General features: G+C 44.1%; 1 protein-coding gene across 5 annotated transcripts in view; it reads right to left on the bottom strand.

Annotated features, from left to right (window-relative positions):
- Positions 1-23,841, bottom strand: part of REPS2 (RALBP1 associated Eps domain containing 2) — a 234,922-nt gene that overhangs the window by 39,362 nt on the left and 171,719 nt on the right. For all 5 annotated transcript variants that reach the window (XM_059158713.1, XM_059158717.1, XM_059158712.1 and 2 more), the window contains 2 exons: positions 7,944-8,027; positions 6,650-6,795 (listed from right to left, as the gene is read on the bottom strand). In XM_059158713.1, the coding sequence (XP_059014696.1) occupies positions 6,650-6,795; positions 7,944-8,027 (230 nt within the window). The remainder of the gene's footprint in view (positions 1-6,649; positions 6,796-7,943; positions 8,028-23,841) is intronic.

Raw genomic sequence — 23,841 nt, 5'->3', positions numbered from 1 at the left:
TGTAGATCTAGACAAAACTGTTCTAAAATTTATATGGAAAGTCGGAGGAATCAGAATATCTAAAACAATTCTGAAAAATCATAAAAAAGTGGGAGAGATAGAAGATATTTTATTATATAGTTATAGTAATCAAGTAACTAAAATGAAGGCAGTAATCAAGACCGGGTGGTATTGGCAGAGGGAAAAACACATCAATCAGTGGAATAGAATAGAGAACCCAGAAACATACACTAGTACAAACAACTCACTTTTGACAGAGGTGCAAAAGCAAGTGAATGGAGGAAGAATAGCCTTTTCTTTGTCTTTAAGATTTATTTATTTATTTTTAGAGAGAGAGCATGCCTGACTGGGGGAGGGGCAGAGGGAGAGAATCTTTCAAGCAGCCCTAACCCCACCGCTGAGCGCGGAGTCAGGAGCCTGATGCAGGGCTCAATCCCACAGCTCATGAGATCATGACTGGAGCCAAAACCAAGAGTCAGACATCCAACCATGCCACCCAGGTGCCCCAAGAATAACCTTTTCAACCAACAGCACTGAAGCAATTCAATATCCATAGGCCAAGAACACTGATACAAACCTATCTTACATAAAACGATACAAAATGCATCAAGCAACTTGAATATAAAATGCAAAATTATAAAACTTTTAGGAGAAAACATAAAAGAAAATCTTCAAGATCTAGGGCTTGTTCATGAAGAGTTTTTAGATGTAACAACAAAAGCACAATCCATAAAAGATTAAAAAAATCAGTAAGTTGGACTTCTTCAAAATTTTAAAAACTTTGGTATTGCAAACGAGTGTTAAGAGGATGAAATGACAGGCTCCAGACTAAGAGAAAATATTTGCAAACCACATTCCTGGCAATTGATAGGCACTTAAAATATATAAAAAGAACTCTCAAATCTCAACAGCAAAAAACTAATTCAATTAGAAAACGGGCAAAGGACATGAAGAGACATGTTACCAAAGAGGAGACATGATGGCAAATAAACACATGAAAGGACACTCAATTTCATTAGCCATTAGGGAAATGCAAATGAAGACCACAAAAGGATAGAACTACCCACCTATTTGAACAGCTGAAATAAAAAAAACCAGTGACAATACCAGATGCTGGTGGGGATGTGGAGAAACCATCTCTCATACATTGCTGGTGGAAATGTAAAATGGTGCAGCCATTTTGGAAAACAACTTGGGAGTTTCTTTCTTTCTTTTTTTTTTTTTTTTTTTTGGCAGTTTTTTTTTAAACTAAACATACACTTGGGGCACCAGGTGGCTCAGTCAGTTGGGCATCTGCCTTCAGCTAGAGTCATGATCCCAGGGTCGTGGGATCAAGCCCTACATGGGCTCCCTACTCAGCAGGGAGTCTGCTTCTCCCCCCTCCCTCTCCCACTACCCCTACTCCCAACTTAGATACTTGCTCATTCTCTCTTTCAATTAAATAAATAAAAATAATCTTAAAACAAAACCAAAAACTAAACATACACTCAGCACACAACCCAGCAATCAATATTGACCATATTTTTTTACTTCTAAGGCTTTTATTAGAATGCCTTACAAACTTTACATTTTTTTAATTTATTTTTTTTTTTTTATATTTGGTAAGCTTTGGTCTTTTTTTAAATTTTTTTAAACTTTACATTTTTACTAACATCACATCAAGTGAAAAAGATAATTTAATTAGTACTGTATCTTTTTACTTTCTAAAATTTGATTATAAGTAACAATGTTACATTAGTTTTAGGTGTACAGTATAGTGATTCAACATCTGTATAACTTGGCCATTTACACCAGAGAAATGAAAATTTGTGCACACACAAGAACCTACACACAAGATGCTCACAGTAACTTTGCTTATGATGCCCAGCAACTAGGCACAACCAAAATGTCTCTCAACAAGCGAATGGCTCAAGAGACTGCGGCACAGTTGTTCCACAGAATAGCGCTTAGCAGTGCTCACTGAGATACGTAACTTAGATGTCAAGAGACTGTGCCAAGTGAAAAAAAGCTAAACTCAGAAGGGCACATGCTGTGTGATTTTATTTATATAACATTCTCAAAATGAAAAAATTCTAGAGATGGGAAACAGACCAGTGGTGGCCAGGAGTAAGGAATGGTGACGAGAAGAAGGTAGGTCTGATTTCTGTACCTTGATTACAGTGGCAGTTACAAGACTCCACACATGTGATTAAACGGCACGGAACTATGCATACGCTGCCCCAATGTCAGCTTCCTGGTTTTGATAATGTTCGAGAGTTAGGTAAAATGTAATCATTAGGAGAAACTAGGTAAAAGAGCCACAGGCCTGCTCTGTATCGTTTTTGTAATTTCCTGTAAATCTATAATTGTACCAAAATAAAAAGTTTTTAAAAAGATGTTGATCAGAACTTGCCGCCCCTCCTTACGCTACCACCACACCATGTATGTCCAGCTCCTAATGGTTTCCCCTTCCTTTGGGAACTGGCTCCATCTCCCTCCACCTCCTCCACAAGGATGAGCCCCTGGCAGGCAGTTGTTTTTGTCTCGAGAAAACCTTGCCCTTGATTTTGACACTTGAATGGATCCTGCCCATGCTGAGCTGACCAGACGCTCCCTCCAAAGGACTTGAGTTATGGCTCATAGTTTAGTTCAGCCTGGGCCCGCACAGTGAGAATGGGATCTCTGGAGCTGAAGGTGAGGAGTCTTTACAGATAAAAATGTCAAAAACACCTTAAGAAAACTGAGAGGCATCAAAATGAGCCCCAGAAGGTTTGCAATGTTCTCTTCTGATCCACTCCTGCCACTGATTTCCCTGAGTCACACCTCTACCCTTATAATAAAGAGTATCTTTTGCTACCTCGAGTTGCCTTTTATTATTTGCTACCAAAGGAGCCCTAAATAACACCAAGATAGGATCAAGCCCAGAATACCTCTGAAGGGGTCAGCAGAGCATTTAACCTGCCTCACCCTCTTAACAGTTGCTTCCACAGTCTCTTCAGGTTCTCTTAATATTTTTACTCACTCTTCCAGGCTTCTCTGGAACTGCTCTGGTTTCCAGGGAGGAAAATGAAGGAGTAACGCTTAGGCAGACAATTTATTTTGTCTGGTTCTATTGTGTGTCACGCTATTTATCAATCCAGAACAGCAGCATCGTGAGGCACTGTCCACTCAAGGTTTTGTGGCAGATTATCTTCCAAAACCTACTCCTATGCCTTCGTATCTGCAGTAGCCTATCATTCTCAGTTTGAGTGAGGCACATGGCCCTCCAACTAGAAACTACATTTCCCAATCTCTCTTGTAGGTAAGTAAGGCCATATGACTACGTTTGGGCCAATGGGATCAGAGATGCCGCTTCTGAGTCATACCTTTCAAGGTAGTCTGTTTTCTCTCCATTTGTTCTTTCCCCCTCTCTGGGGCCTGAAATGTGAACATGTTAGGCAGCCATCTTCAACCATAGGGATAAAGACAACCTCCATGGGGATCTAGAATAAGAATATGGGGGACACCTGGGTGGCTCAGTGGGTTAAGCCTCTGCCTTCAGCTCAGGTCATGATCTCGGGGTCCTGGGATCGAGCCCTACATTGAGTTCTCTGCTCGGTGGGGAGCCTGCTTCCCCTCTGTCTCTCCCTATTCTCTGACTACTTATGATCTCTCTCTGTCAAATAAATAAATAAAATCTTGAAAAAAATAGAATAAGAATATGGGAAGGCAGCTGGGTTCCTGCACAGAGCTACCCTACGCTTCGGGACCACTCACCAACTCAGACGTTTAGACAAGAAAGAAGTCAATTTCTATGTTATCTGAGTGCCTGCTAATTTGGGTTCCATTCAAAGAGCTAAACCAACATTTGAAAGAATATAAGCTGGGGTCTCTAGATGAGAAAAATCTTCTCAGCCTTCAAACTGAGCCCTGATTTCTCCCAAGGAATTATGAGCACAGCTTCTAAGAACTGAACTTGTATTGCCTTTTGTCTACTTGGAAATGGCAGGTTTTCATTAGGGATGCCACTCATCGACCCCACGGGCATGCCAGGATGGCCAGCCGTGAAGCAGGAGGGAACACAGAATCCCAACCACACTGAGAATGTCACGCAGGCAAGCAGACACTGCCACCCCAGCTGCTAGGCATGCCCTGGGGTGGCAGGACACTTCCGGAGGTTACAGAGAAGAGCAAAGCCACGGAGGCGGGCACAGTTTCACAGGACTATTATACAATATCCTCTCTCTCCAAACTCTTCAGACCATTTTATTTTCCCAAAGTCCATCTTTACTAGATGCACAAGATGTGAGGGAAAACCAAGTAAGCCAAATTATTTCTTTAAAAAAAAAAAAAAAAAGCACTTTTGTCCTGACAAGCAGCTCAGTAATTTTGACACAATCCAAGAGTTGTTTATTAGTCATATCTGGACTCAGCAGCTCACTTGGAGAGACTATTTCATTTTTCCTTTGCCCTAAATGAAATAGACAATGATGTTATCTGAAGGAGAATTTGCTTCAGTCAAGAACTCATAACTCAAAATAAAAAGATAAATAGGCAAAGGGTCGGAGCAGACATTTCCCCAAAGAAGATAGACAAATGGCCAATAAACACATGAAAAGATACCCAATATCATTAGCCATTAGGGAAATGCAAATCAAAACCACAGTGAAATACCCCTTCATATCCACTAGGATGGCTGTGATCATTTTTTTTAAAAGATAACAAGTGTTGGAAAAAAAAAAATGGAGAAATTAGAACTCTTGTATGTTACCGATAGGACAGTAAAATGCTGCAGCCACTGTGGAAAAAGAGTTTGGCAAGTCCTCAAAATATTAAATACAGAGTGGCCATATGACCTAGCAATTCCACTTCTAGGTACGTACTCAAGACCAATGAAATCACAAGTCCACACTAAAACTTGTCCACCCATAGTATATCAGCATGATTCTTTACAGCTTCAAAGTGGAACCGACCCCAATGTCCATCGGTGCTGAGCAGGTAAGTAAAATGTGCTACAGCTGTACAATAGCACGTTATTTAAGCAATAAAAAGAACCAAGTACTGATTTTAGCAAAAACACGGATAAACATTGAACACATTATGTGAACTGAAAAAAAGTCAGCCACAAAAGACCACATGTTGCATGGTTCCATCTGCATGGAATGGCCAGAACAGGCAAACCTATAAAGACAGAAAGCAGATTAGTGGTTGCCTGGGACATGGGACAGGAAATGGAAAGTGACTCCTAATCAGCATGGAATTTCTTTGGGGGACAATAAAAATGTTCTAAAATTAGTTTGTGGCAACCGTTTTACAACTTTGTATACAACTTTGTAGATACACTAAAAACCACTGAACTGTACATGTAAAAGGGTGAAATGTATGCTATGTGAATTATATCTCAATAAAACTGTTTTTAAAAAACCACAGGCAAAGGAAAGAAACTGAAAAAGACCTCTGGGGGAGCTCGGCCAGCTGCCGTCCATCCAGTGTGGGGGTGCCGGAGCTGCCACAGACTGGCCAGCAGTAATGTGAAGCAGGGATTACACTGCAGAGCCAGGGCGGCTCCCGGAAACAAGTTTAGCCACCTTTGTCCCTGACAGGGGTCCAGCCCCCAGGCCTGACAGTGGCTGAAAGATGGTCCAAGCTCTCAGGGGCCATTAAGGACCAAACAGATTTCCTTTATGCACTAATACCACCAGGGAACTGTCTATTTGGAAAAAAAGACACAAAAACCATCATCTGAAGAGTGCTGCACAGATTCCCCATGGGGTTTTGGCTTCCGAGGCAAGCTGCACCCACGGAATCTTGCTCTGGGATCGACAAAGCCCCAAGAGCAGTGTCAGGGCTTATCTTGAGCATGGATGTTAGTGACCAGTCGAGTTCACTTGTGAAGTCACACACAGCAGGGGGTTTCTGCCCTTAGTACCTAGCTCAATTTCACTACAGGGAAACTGAGGCAAGGGACAGCCTTTCTTAAAGCCAAAGCCTCTGGAGAAAAACGGTCTGTCCAGAGCATTGTTCTCTCGGTTCCTGGCCTTGTCCACAGGTACCACCACCCCCCACCCGTGCCACCTCCTCCAGTGTCTGTTACAGCCAGTCAGACAGACATTCTGGAAACTCCACATGTGATCATTCTGTGCCGACATGATCAACAACAGAAAATTTTCATGGGGCATGAAAAGAAATCACAAGCCACATCTACTCAAAGTTGGGGCTGAGGGTCAGGAAGCTAGCCATTTGCCCAGGTGGGTCGGGGGGAGCATAAGACAGCTTTCCACACTGGCAGTATCGTACCCCAGTGAGGTTTATCCGAGGTGTGATTACTGCTAATTGAAGACAGGCAAAGAGGGGGAACTGCCATTTTTTTCACGGTCTTCTTCCTAGGAAAATGCAGGCCAGCACAAGGAAGAGGGGTGGGAAGGAGAGGAAGAGGAGGAAGGAAGGGAAGGAAATCAAACCAACTAAAATGCCGCAGCTTTGGGCTCGCTTGCCCCTTGGCTCAGGTTAAGTCCTGTAGCTTAGAAGGTCTCTTTAGGTGACGGGGAGCCAGAGAGAGAAGTAAGACAAAACTGCAGCCACGAAATCACACCCTTCCATGGCCACTAGTATATATGTAAACAGATTTACATGTACACGCATACAAAGACTGAAAAGGCGGTTGCTGACCTCCCCGATCTGCTGTACTTACTTTTGGACTGCTGTGTGGGGTTTCCCGGTCGCTGCGGACGCTGGCCCGCCAACAGTGCTAGAAGGCTCTTGGTTTTCTGTAGCTGAGTTTTCAGGTCGGAATTTCCTTCGGATGGGCTTTGATGGAGGCTGAGAATATGGTGTGTCCTGAGGATTAAATACATAACAATAAAACCCAAAAGTTAAAAACTGAAATGTTCCCCACCATGCCAATGTCCTCATGTTCCTCCTAGGCCTATTCCCAGGTCAGGCGCACACTCTGTTCAAACCCCACACCTGATGACAGAAGGCAGATTCAAGGTTTCGCAAGAACGGGGTGGGGACACAGACATCAGATATTGGGGCCTTTCTTTTTGGGGGGCCTTTCTTTTTTTCCTTTTCTTTTTTTCTTTCCATGCTTATGCTTGCAGTCTATTACCACTTTTCACACCTGAAAGGACAAAGGAATGAGATTCCAGTGGCCCACCTTTCCAACCTCTCCCTTTTTATAATGCTGTGGGCATCTCACAGCATGAGGCCTCTTCTGACTGCAGACGAAGCTCACTTTGTGAGCAGACTCGTCTCACTTTGGGGCTTGTGGGAATATGTTGTGAGTTTTGAAGTTTGTGAAGGTCTCCTCATTCCTCCATTCCCATTCATATATGAAGGTAAGCTCAAGAGCCACAGTGTCTTCTGGAAGGAGACAGCCAGCCTGCTGTCTGGGAGGCCCCTCCTCACCCGTGCTCCCGAGCCCAGGGCCCATGCTCTGAGCGGAGGAGGGCCGTAGGAAAATGGAGAGCAGCAAGGAGAGGGTAACAAGGTGGAGAGAGAGCATGACAACTGAGTAGCGCCTCCTGAGTGAGTGACCTGGGACTCAGTGACACTGGGGGGTTAAGGTGAAGACGCCAGGATGCAAGGACGGACTGTGGCACACAGAGGAAGAAGTGCAGACTACCCTGCCCCCCACCACAGGCCCTCCTAGAGGCTCAGCAGTGCACAGAGTTTTGCTAAAGGCGCTTGGCCCTCCCTACCGCACCTCCTGAACTTGTTAAAAACAAGGCCTCCATGTTTAGCTGGAGGCTGAAGAGGAAGTACAAACTGTCAGTGACATCAAGGGAAGGCCCAAGGACCATCAGCACCCCAATCCTCACAAAGAACCCAAGTTCTAGGAAAGCAGGATCATTAACATTCAGGTGAGGACAGTGAAATCAAAGTGAAACAGATTTGCAAAGAGAGCCAAGAAGCCCGGGCGGGGGCGCGGCAGGGATGGGGGGGCTTACAATGCTATCACAGAGGCACCTTCCCATAGGCCTTACCTTCTTTGTTGGACTACTGTCTGCAGCTTGAGAGGGGGCTCTGTTCAGCTGGGGGTGTATTTCGGCCTCAGACGCTTGTTCAGACTGTAGTGAAATATCATACAGAAGATAAAAATGCAAAAACATAACCACCTAAATTTATAATGGAGAGCACCTAGGAAATGTCACTGAGTGGAAGCCGATTCAGACCACTTTGCTGCCAAGCATGGTCAAGTCTTTGGATCCTTGAGAAAACCTTCCCGAGACCCTGCCACTCCCTCTCATGCCCCTTCCTCAGTGTTCAATCTTAGGAAAAGGGGTCATGGTAATGTCCATAACTACACGTAGGTATTGCTAAAAAACAAATGTTTTAAAAGCTCAAACTAAAATAAACAAACAAATAAATAAGGCTTATCAGAAAAAAAAAAGGCTGGGAAAGAAATGAATTAAAATTTTAACCCAAGCACTAACAAAAACAGTAACCATAACAACAACAAAAACACAACACTGAGACTTGAGGAAATATTCAATACCTGAGAAAAACACTCTAAGAGATGGGACTCTTTACCTTAAAAAGGTAGGGGTGGGAGAGTGCGATGGAAGAGGCAAGCAGAAGGGCTGAGGCTACCCAGTGGCATGGAACCAGTGAACACACGCACGGAGACTGGTGAGGACTGCCCCCGAAGCCCTTCAAGATGTAGCACCTGCCACAAAACCAAACAGGAGAGCAACCGGGACACCAGGCGCCATGTGCTGCTCCCCGTCTCCAGGAGGTCTGCTACACTCAGTTGCTATTAGCCAGCAATGCAAAGTATTAACATGCAAAGAAAAAAACCCTCCGTATGAACTAACGTGACTTCCTCATTATAGTAACATCAGACCTCTACCCACAAAGTACTACACATCTGCAGCACAACAATCATCCCTGGTGTGTCCCTTCGGTCCCCAACCTGGCCTTCTCTAACTCCTCGCAGAGCCTGGCTTCGTCCTTCCTCTGCCTCTACTGAAACACACACGGGCACCAATGCTCCCCGATTTACTGGATTCTTGCTGCCTCTTCTAGTTTTCTCCCAAGACTTCTGCCCAGCACAGCACCCCTGACTATCTTTTGAAAACTCCTGTCCCTGGCATCTGATGCATTGCAGTCTCCTACTGGTAATCATTCTCTCTCTTTCCTGTTTTGACTCCTCTTATCCCTGAGAGGTAGGATTTCTCAAAGTTCTGTCTCTGGTTCTCTTATTCCTCCTACCGCCATTCATCCTCTTCCAGAGTAATCCTATCTGCTCTTCCATCTGCACTGCCCTAGCTAGAAACCCCGGTTCCCAACCACCTCTCCACCTCTCCAAACCCATTATGCAGGCATTCCACAGGCCTGACTTCTCATTCAAAGTTTTGCTTATGGCCTTCTCCTTTCCATTAAGGATCACTGCATTGCTGCTGTTGTCAACAGCTATCTGAAAAACCAAACACTGTGTCCTACAGTTCTCCAGGTGTTCTGCATGAATGAAAGCATTTCATCATCACAGCCCTAGGAAACCGTTATCACCCCCATCTTATTGGTGAAGAAACTGAGGATCAAGAAGCTAAGGAACTTCCCCAAGGTCACACAAACAGCAGGGTCCACATCCAGGCCTCCGGTTCCAACGGTGGGCTTGTGACCACTAAGCTACACAGCCTCAGGCACTCTTCTTGGGCCCGAGTGGTACTCGTTCAAGATATATTTATTGACCAGCTAGAGCAGGCAGGCGCCGTGCTAGAGCTGGTATTGAAGTTAAATAATACTTAGAACTTTCTTACAGAAGCTTGAAGTCTAGTGGAAAAAGCAAAGAAATGACAGGGCAAACATGCTTTGGTAGAATTCAGACTTTGGTGAGGAAGTATGGAGGGCTCCAGGAACACCCAGGCCGTGTGGGTCAGCAAAGACTTGGGCGAAGGTGATGTCACAGCTAAGACCTGATTGACAAGCAGAGAGCAGCCAGCGAGAGGGGCAGTGCATACAGATGGTGAGAAAGGAAGTTCCAGTTAGGACACCACCGCCATGCAGAGGCCTAGCCCAAGACAAGAACCAGGAGAGAAGCAGATGTAAGGGGAACTCACTTTCAAGCACACTGAGTTTTGAAATGCCCGGACAAGAGCTGTGCAAAGCTATCTGGGAGCCATTCCTGGTCAAGAGTAAGGGGAATATAGGAGTTCAGGCACCTCTCCTGGGGGCTCTGACAACTGGGGTCATATTTCAAGACCAGGCGCTCCTGAGGGACACCGTCAGTTAAGTGCCCCACTCTTGATTTTGGCTCAGCTCATAATCCTAGGGTCCTGAGATCAAGCCCAGTGACCAGCTCCTCACTAGGCACGGGGCCAGCCTGGGATTCTCTCTCTCCTTCCCTCAAAAAAAAAAAAAAAAGAAAAGAAAGAAAGAGGGGTGCCTGGGTGGCTCAGTGGGTTAAGCCGCTACCTTCGGCTCAGGTCATGATCTCAGGGTCCTGGGATCGAGCCCCACATCGGGCTCTCTGTTCATCAGGGAGCCTGCTTCCCTTCCTCTCTCTCTGCCTGCCTCTCTGCCTACTTGTGATCTCTCTCTGTCAAATGAATAAATAAAAATCTTTTAAAAATAAATAAATAAAGAAAGAAAGAAAGAAAGAAGGTAGGTAGGAAAGAAGGAAGGAAGAAAAGAAAGAAAGAAAGAAAGAAAAAGGAAAAGGAAAAAAAGATCCGCAGGCCCAATGTCAGCTTTATTAATGGCTAACAACCTCCCAAATGCAGGGATTCCCCGACCTTGCAGAAGAACACAACTGGGACCTAATGCCCCTTCTTGCCTCTTCCATCCACAAATCTGTTGCCTGGAACACCAGTGTTCTGGCCTCGAGGCTATACATGCAGGCCTCAGCAGGACCACAGGTATGCAATGACACATCCCGCCAGCCAGCCAGAGAGAAAAGGAGTGATGGACCAGTCTCCCCGCCTTTCACCTGCTCAGCGCCCCTCCATCATCAGGCAGAGAAATGTTTGCCCCCATGTTCCCTTTCCTGACGAGACGAGCAGTCTCCCTCAGCAGTTGCCACTCCTGAGGAGACGAGCAGTCTTCCCTGAGGGAAACAATAAATCAGGCCCTTTTTTCAACAAAAATAAGGATTCTGAGCACAGCAAAAGTAGGACATGGCCACTGTCGTTGTCTCTGCTTTCTCTGAAACAGCTCTAGAAACCAAAAGTACAAAAGAGTGGGAGTTTGGAAGGATGAAAAATCAGTTGTGGAAAATGTCTGACAATTTTTTTCCATTTATAGATCTACCTTCCTGAAATCGCGTCCAAAGGCCTAGGTTTTCTTGCTCTACCACTGAGAACAAACAGCTCCTTGGTTCTGCAAGGTAGAATCCAACCACCAACCGCACAGGGAGGAACACGAAGACCTCCCCTGCCCACTCCATGACTGATTCTCAATGGGTCCTTCTACTGACCATTCAGAGGACTGAAATCTCCTGGGGCCTGGAGCACAGGAGTCTCGAAGATCCCAGAAAGGCAGAGCTTCACCAGAGCCAGGCATTATCCCAGGAAAAGAGATGAGGAAAGAAAACTAACTTTGTGGTTAAAAAAGAAAAAGCAACAACTAAAGATGAGATTGAGAGCTACAAAAGCCCCTCTTTGCAAGAAACTATTTCACTTTTCCTCGGGAAAATAGTGTAAGGTTTAGCACCTGGAAAGCAGAACAAACTGGGGAGATTTCTTTGCTATTTCTTCAGACTTTTCTAAGGTAACAACTTGGGACAGAATGATAACCCATGGAACAGGAGAGCCTCAGTAACTCTCTTTTCCCTCCATATATTAAAGTAGAGAACAACTCTATCAATATGGACAAGTCTGGTCTGAAAGTTCTGATCGTCTGAACTGAAATCCAATGCCTGAGTCCCGGGGCTACAATTACTGAAACAAATGGCAGTCCTTCCATCCTGGCTCACCATGTGACAGGCGCCCGACCAGGATGTGGCAAGGCAAGAAAAATGTACTTTTAGGCAAGAGCTCACTGAAACTCCAGATAAGGTTCCTTTTAAAAATATATATCTCATATTTTAATATCAATAATTCCCTATCCACAAATAAGAAATATAGTTTTATCCTAATTTTGCAAGGAAAAAGCCTGTATGAGTTACATGGACTTAGAAGGTGTTGCCACTCCAAATGTAGAGATCTGTTCTGGGATTTCGCCCATTCCCGCGGCTGATGGAACAATATGGTCCCCGCCCAGCTAGCTCCCCCGGAAATGAACACAGGCCCAGGAAGGCTAAGCATCTGGATTCTCCACCAGAAGAAGGGTTTGTTCAGTTATTCAATTATACAGATCTTTATTTCGCATATCTCATGTATCACTTTCCAAAAATCCTCATCTCATGTTCCGCTTCTGGGGTACCCGACCTGAGGCACTAGGCAAATTGCCCCCCAGAACAAGGGAGTTAAAGCACTCTAGTAGTCACCTCCTTAGTCTCTCTCTAGTATTACTCGCTCTGGAAAAAGCTGCCATCTTGTGAGGACACTCAATCAGTCCTAACAAGCGGCCCATGTAGCAAGGAATTAAGGCATCCCGCCACCAGGCTAGTGGGAGAGCCGTCTTAGGGGGGATCCTCCAGCTCCAGTCAAGCCTTCAGATGACTGAAGCCCAATGAGAGACCCTGATCTGAAACCACCAGATTAGTTTCTCCTAAATCGCTAAGCCACAGAAACTATGAGATAGGAAATGTCAGTTGTTTCAGGCCTCTAAGAACACACACTCTAACAGGTCTGAAATTTGGGGTCTAGTAGGGTGGAATGAGGGCGAACAGTAGAGAAGAATAAGACAGCCAAAGCTGGAGAAAGGCCGTGAGTGGATCCCACATGGTCCTAGAGATCACTGTCCCAGAGGGTCTGTTTGCTACTCAGCACCATTCCCCATTTCCAGGCTCTTCCCTGTGTTGCAGGGGGTAAAAGCCTGGGAAGAACATTCATACAATCTCCTTTTAATAATGTTCCTTGTTGACTCTGAGAGTCACTGACATGAAACCAAGAAGGTGAGAGAAACAAGCTGTGTAACTACTGCTCGGGCAGTGATGGGAAGAAAAGCATGGAATTCAGCGGTCAGAAGATCTTCGAGTGGCCTCAGGCATTTCCCCACAAATCATTACTCAGATGCTACAAGGCAGCCTGAGGTCCTCTAGCTGTTTCCTTTAGTACTTGCAATGTGTTAACATTCAGAAAATTGTGGCAAACCTGACTGGTGGCCTTCCCTCGTCTTTGCTCCCCTGGCACACCTAATTCTTTCAGTACCTAATGCCTTAAATGAAATCTCTTCCAGTGTGAAATACCTAGAGTGGTTTCTGTTTTCCCAACCAGATCTCGGCTGATATGTCCATGTTGAGGATTTGGAGCTTATCCTGATAGCCCCGAGGTGTGACGGGCACTGCAAGATTTTAGGTAGGGAAGTGATAGGACGAGATTTGCATTTTATACTAGAAGCAACCCACAGTGGGTGAAGGCAATTCACTTACAAGACTGAAAATGAAAACAAGACAAGAGGTGATGGTCACTTGAACCAGTCTGGTGGGAGTGGGGATAGGCAGATTTGAGAGCTACGTGGCTTGAGACTGGATACATCCTTGTGATTGCTGATATGTGATAAATGAAAGGAAAGAACAATGACACATGGGAGCCAGATTTTGACCTCCAACAACGGATAAATTGCTGAGAGGAAATAGTTTAAAGCAAGAGGAAAAGAAATATGGCAGCATAAAAGCTGAACAAAATTAAGTAGATTCATCACAAGCAGTGCTAGAACAACAACTATCTTCTTACAGCAGTATCTCTCAAATAGGGGTTCCAGGGAACACCAGTTCTATGAATTGCCTTGACAGGGATAGGAAAACTTTCTTTGTAAAGAGCCAGATAGTAAATATTTTTAGGTGTACAGGCCATTTGGACTCTGTGTCTCCAATGCAAACATGAAACTCTGCTACTGACTGTTAAAGCAGGCAAAGAAGACAACACTATGAATGGGTGTGACTGTGTCCCAATAAACTTTATTTGCAAAAATCACGATGGTGGGACAGATTTGGCCTGTGGGCCATAGTTTGTCACCCCCTCACCTAGAGGAAGAGAATCTCCAGATAAGCTTAGGGAACACAGCATAGTCTATCTCCCTCCTAGAAATTCACGGGGTAATAGCAGGTCACACACACTCTGAAACCCTGTGAGGTGAAGGAAGCCACTGCCTTTGTTTAACCCAACAGTTCCCAAACTGATTTGGCTTCGACTTCTTATTCTCATGTAACTCCTATTAACATCCAGCAGAACTCATTAGTTCTTTGGGGAAACACACTTTGGGGAACACTGACCTACACACTGGGTTTTAGAGGAACAAAGGAAAAATATTCCATCGACTCGAATGCCGAATGCCACAGTCCACACCTAATCCTTGGAGAGGAGCGTTCTGCAGAGTGGTTGGCAGATCCAGCTCCAGGGAACATCTGCTAGACCCCCTTCCCCAAGAGAGCGGAGGCAGGGTAAGGAAGGATAGGGCTGCTGCCTGGCCAGAAAGGCCTCGCTTCGTTTCTCCCTTCCTCCCTCCTTCCTTGCAATAGCAGCGGTTACTGCGGCCAACATGTCTCTGCATGAATTTATTTACTGGGCTTCCTTTAAAAGCTCCTGGACCCCAACACAATAAAATCATTCATTATAATATTTAAGGCAAATGAACTCAACACTGACAAATTATGGATTTTTACAAGCAGCGTAAAACAACGTGTCCCAGATTTCAGTCCCACCCAGGCAGGCTAGCTTTGCAAAGGTCCCACAGCTCCCATCTAAGTCCATGTGCTCATTATACCTCCTACCTGGGCTACTGCAAAAGCTGCCGGGGGTCTTTTCCTAGCCTTCCGTTTTTTCCCCAGTCCAATCCACCCTGCACTGCACACCTTGAGGAAATAATTTTGTAAAGCACCTTCTCTCATCACAACACTTTTCCCTCAAATCCCTTCAATTGGTCCCTAAGGTCTATGGCATAGCACCACAGGCCTTAGGGACACTCAGCCAGTTAAAGATCTTCTATCATCTGGCTCCAATTTGCCTCTGCTTCATAACTACATTAGTTTGCCCATATGGACCCCGCTCCAGGCACATAAGTATTACCTGAATCTTCAAACAGACCAGAAATTCCTTCTCAAGTTAATTCTGTTTGTTCTAGACCTTCTAAGCCTAGTGGTTCCCAAATATAGCTGCACATGAGAATTATCCAGGGAATTTTTATAAATTACAGACTTTTGGATACTACTCCACACTTCTCTAATTAGAATCTCCTAGGGGTGGAGCATTAGAAACTTCTATTTTAACAAGCTCCCTAGGTAATTTTTACATAGCCAGTCCAGACCAACTGGGGACCATCGATGGCTCAGACTCTTCCTTTAAGAGATGAGAAAACCAAGTCTCCAAGGTCCTACTCTGAAAAAGGCCACAGGTGCTGCACCAAAAACTAACTAGGCTTCTTAACTGTTTTCTTGTCCATTTACCGTGGAGGGAATAGGGGTGTCTGCCATATGGTTTTATAAAATTTTTGGAGCTGGGCAAAATCTTCAGCAGTAAGATTTTTTTTTTAAGAAATTTGCAGGGTGCTTGGCTGGCACAGGAGTGGGACGTACAACTCTTGATTTCAGGGTTGTAAGTTCAAGTCCCATGTTTGGTGTAGAGATTACTTAAAAAAAAATAAAATCTTGGGGCACAAGGGTGGCTCAGGTGGTTAAGCATCTGCCTTCGGCTCAGGTCACAATCCCAGGGTCCTGGAATTGAGCCCTGCATCAGGCTCCCTGCTCAGAGGGGAGCCTGTTTCTCCCTCTCCCTCTACTGCTCCCCCTGCTTGTGCTCTCTTGCTCTGTCAAATAAGTAAATAAAATATTTTTAAAAAATAAAATCTTAAAAGTAAATAAGTAAATAAACATCAAATTTGCAACAAAAAAAGAATCAGTGTGAAGAGGAAAATTGAGAAAGGTGGTCAAGACATACAAACTTCCATTTATAAGAGAAATAAGTAGTAGAGACACAGCGCACAGCATAGCGACCATAGATAACCCTGGGGCATAATATAGACGGGAGTTAAGAGAGTAAACCCTAAGAGTTCTCATGACAAAAAGAAAACTTTTTCTTGTCTCTCTCTCTCCTTTTTTTTTTTTTTTTTTGGAGAGGGAAGGGGAGGGGCAAAGGGAGAGGGAGAGAAAGAGCCCCAAGCAGGCTCCACATCCAGCCCAGAACCCAACATGGGGTTTGATCTCATGACCCTGAGGTCATGACCTGAGCTGAAATCAAGAGTCAAATGCTCAACCGAAAGAGCCACCCAGGGGCCCCTGCTTTCTTTTTATTTTATCTATATGAGAAGATGGATGTTAGCGGAACCTATTGTGGTCATCTTTCACAATATACATAAATCAAACCATCATGCTCTGTACCTTAAACTTACAAAGAGATGTATATTATTTCTCAGTAAAACTGGGGAGAAAAGATCAAATCTCTTTTTTAAAGGCAGTCTAGGGGTACCTGGGTGGCTCAATCAGTTAAGCATCCAACTCTATTTTTCCCATATCAGGCTCTGCGCTCAGGAGGGAACCTACTTAAGATTCTCTCTCTCCTGATTCTTCTCTGTCTGCCTCTGCCCCTCACCCCGCTCATGCACACTGCCCCCCACAAATAAATAAATCTTTTTTTTTACTTTACTTTTACTTTTATTCTACTTACTTTTAAGTAAGTAGTCTAATTATAGAACTAATTGCTAAGATGCGGATAATTGGTGAATTTATTTTATAAACTTTTTAACACTCATGCTGACAGATTAGAAAAAGAAACTCAGGTTTCATTTACCACCCCAGAATTCAGGCAGATCCCAAGACTGGGAATCACAAAGGCAACAGTTAAATTCTAGGCAGATGAGCAGATGATTGTGCTATGGCCTCTAGGCAATCTCCAGCATCCCACTGGTATTCTAAATGTCATTTGGTGCCTACCTTCCACCTGACCCCCAGCTCTGCTAGGTAAGGGCACATGAGAAAAAGCCACATGGTCATATCCAGGCACAGAAGACGCAGAACCAGTGCCCTGAAGCGCAATGGCCACAGCAAAGCCCATCATGCCACAGTCAGTTCCAGAGACAGGGTCCAAAACACTGAATTTCTCTGCAAGTACAACTGCCAAAATCCATGACCCAAGTCAACTATGAGAGACAGAAATGGAGCTGATGTGTAAGCACTCGGAGGGCACGATCTGTGTTTTGCTTCACTGTCCTTTCCCCGGTGCCTAAGCTGAATGGCAGCCGCACACGGCAAGTACTGGAATCAAGTGTGTGCAATGAGCTAGTAATGTACCTAACACTGTTTTGTTCCACTGGACAAGTCAGGAATTCATCCTACCGTAACTGGAGCCACAGGGTGCATCAGTTACAGGGCAGAGGCTCTGGAATCTATCCAGGGTTTGCACTTGTTTGGTATACAAGCAGGGCATGTGTTAACCTCTCTGGGACACAGTTTCTTCATCTGCACAAGGAGATAATTCACCTAAATCCTAGCATTTGTGAAGATTAAGCAAAACAGCTGTCCACAGTGCTAAGCACAATAACACAGTAGCCACTCAATAATGGCAGCTACTATCATAATTAAGAGTAAATATACAGGGGCGCCTGAGTGGGGCAGTCAGGTAAGCATCCAACTCTTCGTTTTGGCTCAGGTCATATCTCAGGGTGCTCAGATCAGGTCCCACGTCAGGCTCCAAGTGTCATGGGGAGTCTGCTTGAGAATTCTCTTTCTCCCTCTCCCTCTGCCCCTCCCCATGCACACCCTCTCTCGGTCTCTAACATAAATAAATAAATCTTTAAAGAAAAAAGAGTAAATATTCAATTGGCTTCCCAGGCACAGATTCTGCAACTGCAAAGAGCAGCCAGTTCAACATGAAGGACTCTTTCTTTCTTGCCGAAAGATGAAAACCGAGACTGAGAAAGTGCTGACTCCAGTTTAGAGTACACACAGATCCCAGAAAGCAGGCTATCCACAAACCGAACCTGCACCACTGGATATTGCCACTATCAATATTGGAGGGAAGAAGCTTTTAAAAAATAAAAGCCCTTTCGGATTTCCTGGCTGCCTCAGCACAGACATCTCAGGCAGCTTACACAAAACATCTCTGGTGGCCCCTTAGAGCTGGCCAGTCCAGCTCTGGCGACACCCAGGGTAATGCTGACAGAGGAGCTCAGCGACAACTGTGACAGAAGCAGATAATCAGTAATCATAATGGGCAACTAGTCCCTGGATACAGAAGCCACATAGCATAATCTCTTGGGTATTTCTGGAAGCCACTGGATCATGGACAATATCCATGAAACAGCCTTACTGTGACAATTAAGGACTATGGGTGCTTTGTTTTGGTCTAAAAGATAAATATTTTGACTGTAACTGGGGTTTTGTTCCTCTATTTCCAATTTCTACTAATAGAAAAGCAATCTGAGTCAAGTCTGAGCCCCGCCCTCTATTCATCACATACCTAAAAGCCACAGGATAATGCTCTCTGCAGAGTCAACAGAGTAGACTTCATAGCTACGGGAATCTATAACAGGATTCTCTTGAGATTCATGTTTCCCACTGAATAAGGCTGAAAAAAGATGACATATGCATGCCTCTTGCCGTAGCAAACAGACGCTTAGTAAACAGGCAGCCACCACCATCATAATTCAAAGACATCTGGATATGAGACCTTTAGAAATCCCTTTTGCTGGTCCCCCCAACCCTGACATATACAGGTCTGGTAATAATAGCAAAAGTATATAGAAATTTCAAGGTGCCTCAAAGTCCTAGCCCTAGCCTCACTCGATATTTTACTACACTTACAATTTTCACTTCCATTCCCAGTCCTGTGTTCTATATTAATGATGGAAATATTTGAATAACATGTTTTCTAACTAGTGGTAGCTGATAATTAGACTGTGATTAATGTCAGCTTTTGAGCTGACACAACCCTTCCTGCTTGAGCTATGTCCATCACGAGAAGGTAGCTTCTAAAAATTTCAATTAGAAATAGGTGGCTAGAGAGGGAACTACAAAAATTACTTAAGTCAGGAGCCAGTCACCAAAAAATCCAGTATTGATGAGGGTTTAAGAACTGGAGCAGGAGCACTGTTGATGGGACTATAAATTAGTACATACACTCTATAAAACTGTTTGGCAGTACCTACTGAGGCTGAACCAATGCCTATCCTATGACCCAACAATCCTACTGCAGGCACGCACCCAAGAGAAATGAAGACATCCATCCACTTAGCAACTTGAACATGAGCATGCAGAGCAGCAGGATTCATAACTGCCAAACTCCGAACACTACCCAAATGTCCAATAGTGAAACACAGTGCTCTTTGTGCATACAATGGAATACTATACAGCAATGACCTACAATTATACACAATAATATGGAGGACTCACACAATATCATAAGCGAAAGAAGCCAGACACAAGAGGATACACTGCATGGTTCCACTTAAATATAAGGTAGAAAACAGGTAAAAACTGATCTACGCTGTTAGAAGTCAGAATAGTGGTAACCCTAAGAAGGGACAGGAACTGGAAAACAGCATAAGATGGACTTTCTGGGGGTGTTAGTAATATTTTGTCTCATTTTGAGTGCTGATTATACACATGTGTTCAGCTTGTGAAAATTCATTCAGTTGCACACTCAATGTGCACTTTTCAATATGCATGTTACACTTCGATAAGAAGTTAAATAAATTCAGTAGAGCCGATTTCCTGTAACGTCCTTAAAGTGCCACCTAGTGGCACAAGTTAAATGTAAACAAGAGGGAAGTTTCATCTCTAGCGACTTATAAAAATACGGTCCCATTTCTAAGAGCACATTCTGGGACCCGGCTGCAACAGCGCCCTAGACTGAAAACAAACGGATCAAGAGTTCCTGTGTGCCACACAGAAGCCCTGATAGAAGGATTCCGCAGCAAAGGAAGCTGTCTACTACAGAGCACACCAGCACCAACAAGCTGATGAAACACATCACCTCCCAAGCCCACCTGCCATCAGCCACCATGGGGCTGTTTAACACAGACATCAGGGAAGGCTACAGAGTAAGCCTTTTTCTTTTTCCAGAGGGAATGTTTACCAACACACCAGGAAGTGATACGTACAGAATTTGCTGAACAGAACAAGGCACTCAAAAGGAGTTGGGAAGAAAGAAATCCTTCATCCTTTTTCTCCTGGATGTGTTCCCTTCCCTCTTTGTCACCTTAAAGGCAAGGCCTTAGTCTGTTTTCTTGTGATTTTGCCTGAGAAACACAAAGCTAGGAAGGCCTGCCCACGGCAAGCTTTTGAAGCTGTCAAATGAATAAAGAATATTCGCTCAAGGTTTTGCTAGTGAAGTGTGAAAGACAGAGCATCTTGGTCAGAAAAAGAAAGCTGCAAACTATAAAGAGAGGTATCATGAGCCCTGAGTTAGGAGATGGTGGGTTAAAAGGCTGATGAGGAGGCCTACCCGTCTTTCCATGGATTCTCCTCCTTCATGTTTGCATTATTTACAGGAAAAGGCGATGAAATGGATTTGGAGCTACAGTCTGTAGTTTGCTGACCTCTGACACAGGCAGAGGCCTAGTCCATGTAAGGTTACAAAGTCGGGAAAGAATGCCATTCTACTATAAGTCGTTTAGTATGTCAGTCCATCACTCATTCTGGGCTTAGAACTGGCCACTAATTTCTGGTTATCCGGAGTCCGCTGCTCCATGTTTGCCAGCTAGCACCTGTTTCCGTTTTGCTGGGTCTGGAGTGATAATAATTCTAACAGCTACTCTGCACTGAGGCCTGACTATATGCCAGGCACCATTCTAAGTGCTTTATGGATACTAACTCATTTAATCATTATAACAACCCTATGAAAGTAGACACTACCATTAACCCCACTTTATACGTGATGAAACTGAGACACAGAGGGAATAAATAACTTGGCCAAAGATACACACAACCAGCAAGAAGAAGAGATAAAATTTGAACCCCGAACTCATGTTCTTAACTATTCCATCCAGATGCCTCCCTGGGTCCGACTTCTAGCTGTCCTCCATTATCCTTTCCCATGAACACCACAGCACATTTGGACACCCTTCCCGTCCTGCCCCACTTCCATACTTGCTCCTTCCCTTACACACAGGAGTACTTCTTGGTTTTTGTCACTGTGTGGTGAGGGGGACAGAGAAGAGAAATAAGGATTCCATTGTTTAGGAACCTAGGAATCAACCATAACTGACTCCCAGGGCAAAGACGGAGGTAGCTGGTCAGTTATCGGAAACACGGCATCCAGATACTGCTCAGCATCCTAGACAACACAGCATGAGAAAATGGATTCAAGTAAGATACGTATGCACACCCAGGAACACTATCCAATGGATGGTGTTAGGCAGGAGCATACCACAACCTATGTGCCATAGTTCTTGGCAAAGTATGGACCAGCTGTAAGCGTACGCCATCAACGGGATGAACTTATGGCAACTTCCAGAGGAATGATGCCAGCAAAGTCAACTTTACACAATAATACCATGAACATAGTACAGTAAGAGGGGGAAACTAGGAAAGGACACAAGTTACTAGTAGTGGAATAAAGCTAATTCATTAAGAGGTTTCATAACATAAAGTGTATACCTGCTAAAGACCACTGTCAACAACTGAGTTAACAACTCAACTGTGAACTCAACTGTTAAGAAGAAAGAGGTTAAGGGGCAGCTGGCTGGCCCAGTCAGAAGAGCGTGCAATTCTCGATTTCAGGATTGTTGAGTTCAAGCTCATGCTGGGTGCAGAAATTACCAAAAGAAACTAATTCTGGGACATGGTTGGATCGCATAGGATAATAGAAGGAATTGGCACTCTGAGGCTAGATGGCCAGGATTAGAATCGTGGCATTAATTCTTACTTGCTGTGGGTGACCTTGAGGAAATTCCTGAAGTTGTCTGTGCCTTGGTTTACTTACCTGCAAAATGAGAATAATAATAGAACCTACTGCATATGGTGGTTATGAAGATAAAGCGGTATTCATTAAGCACTTAAAAGACCATCTGACATATAAGCACTATAACTATTTATTATGCAAAATTTCTGCCTTTTTGTTTCCTTTTTGCTACACCAAATATGGTCCACTGACCAAAGTGTGAAGGCTATTCTTAGCCAAGATAAATGTAAGTCTGTACTGAGAAAAGCACTTCAGGGGGTGCCTGGGGTGGTTCAGTGGGTTAAGCGTCTGCCTTCAGCTTGGGTCATGATCTCGGGGTCCTGGGATCGAGCCCCCCCACATGGGGTTCTCTGCTTGGTGGGGAGCCTGCTTCCCCCTCTCTCTCTGCCTGCCTCTCTGTCTCTCTCTTTGTCAAATAAATAAATAAATTCTTTGAAAACAAAAAGGGAAAGCACTTCAGCATTTTTGCTTAATGTGTGGAAATACTTCATAGTTAGAAAATTATTGGTGGGCACAAAGACTGGGAAATTCTTGCTAACTTTCACTTAGGAAATCTATAGTTAATTTTTGTGCTGTGCAATGAGTGATTCCTCTCTCTCTCTAAATGTTTATCATTAAATTTCTAGCACCTCCTCAGAAACCCTTCCCAGTTCTCCTCTTTACAAGAGCTAGCTAGTTCTGTCACTCATTAGCTGAGAGGCTCCAAGGAACTCACTTTCACTTTCCGAACCTCAACTTGACCTGCTGTAAAATAATATGCAAAGACAGATGTGAGAGCATGAGCATAAAAAGTGTTAAAATTTAAAAAGATTCAGACACACTCAGAAGCAAGCTCAACATCCCTGCAGGGCCAAATCACAAAGTGGTTGGCCGGGCTGAGAGTTCAAAGGCAGGCAGAGAGGCAGCTGAGAGCACATACACTGCAGAGTAACACGTATTTAAATGCCCCAGATGAGGCAGGGGACCTGAAGCCACAGGCTAAATGTGGTACTTCACTACCTGTAAAGCTGCAAAACCAGGAGGAAGCCTGGAAAGGTGCTCAGGACTGGCCACTTAGGGAAGGAAACCAAAGCAGATAGAGCACGGCAGCCGGGTCTTGGGTTAAGCCACCATCTGGTGTCATCTGCACCATCTCTGACATGCATCAGACAGAAGGGCTGAATGTCAAGTAGAAGAACTAGCCCTATACAGGCGGCCCATGGGTGCAGGGCTACAGGGTGTTCTTGGCAGACAGAGCATGAACAGGACAGGGAGGAGCTCCAAGAACTGAGAATAAAATTTAAACTCCAATTCAAAATAAGACTGTTAAACAAATTTCCAGAAGCATGAAGAAAAAACTCAATACTAACAAGAACACCAGAGAGAAATAGAGAGAGAGAGAGAGAGAGAGAGAGAAAAGATGAGTTTACTTCTGACAAAAAGGAAAATTGAAATTGACTTCAAAATAATTAAGTTTAAATCCTCTCCCAGTTGAAAGTAGAAAATGTATTCTTTAATAAAAAAGAGACAAGTATGAAACAGAAATTGGGAAAAGTGAAACAAGAACAAATTGATAGAAACAAGAATGAACTATAAAACCTGGAATCATACACAGCTACACAAAAGAATGATTAATTTGGAAGACGAAGGTTTCATCAGGGCTGGGAGAGATCACAACATAAAAAGATTGAAAGAGCCATCACTAGAAATAAAAGGTGTATTGACAGACACAGAAACATAGCTAATTGGACTTTGAAAACAGAGTAAGTAGAGAATCAAAACCTGCAGAGATATGACTAAGAATGTTCCAAATTAGAAGACATGGTTTTCCAGATGGAAAACGCACACCAAGCATCATCTGGAGTAAATAACTTTAAATCTATGCTTAGACACATCGCAATGAAATTAAAATAGAACATCAAAAATAACATTTTAAAAGCTACCCTAAAGAAAAAATAGTCGATCC

The sequence above is a fragment of the Mustela lutreola genome, chromosome X, assembly GCF_030435805.1.
Source record: "Mustela lutreola isolate mMusLut2 chromosome X, mMusLut2.pri, whole genome shotgun sequence".
Classification (NCBI taxonomy): domain Eukaryota; kingdom Metazoa; phylum Chordata; class Mammalia; order Carnivora; family Mustelidae; genus Mustela; species Mustela lutreola.
The sequence above is the reverse complement of the archived record's forward strand: the minus strand, read 5'-3'. Positions and strand labels throughout refer to the sequence as shown.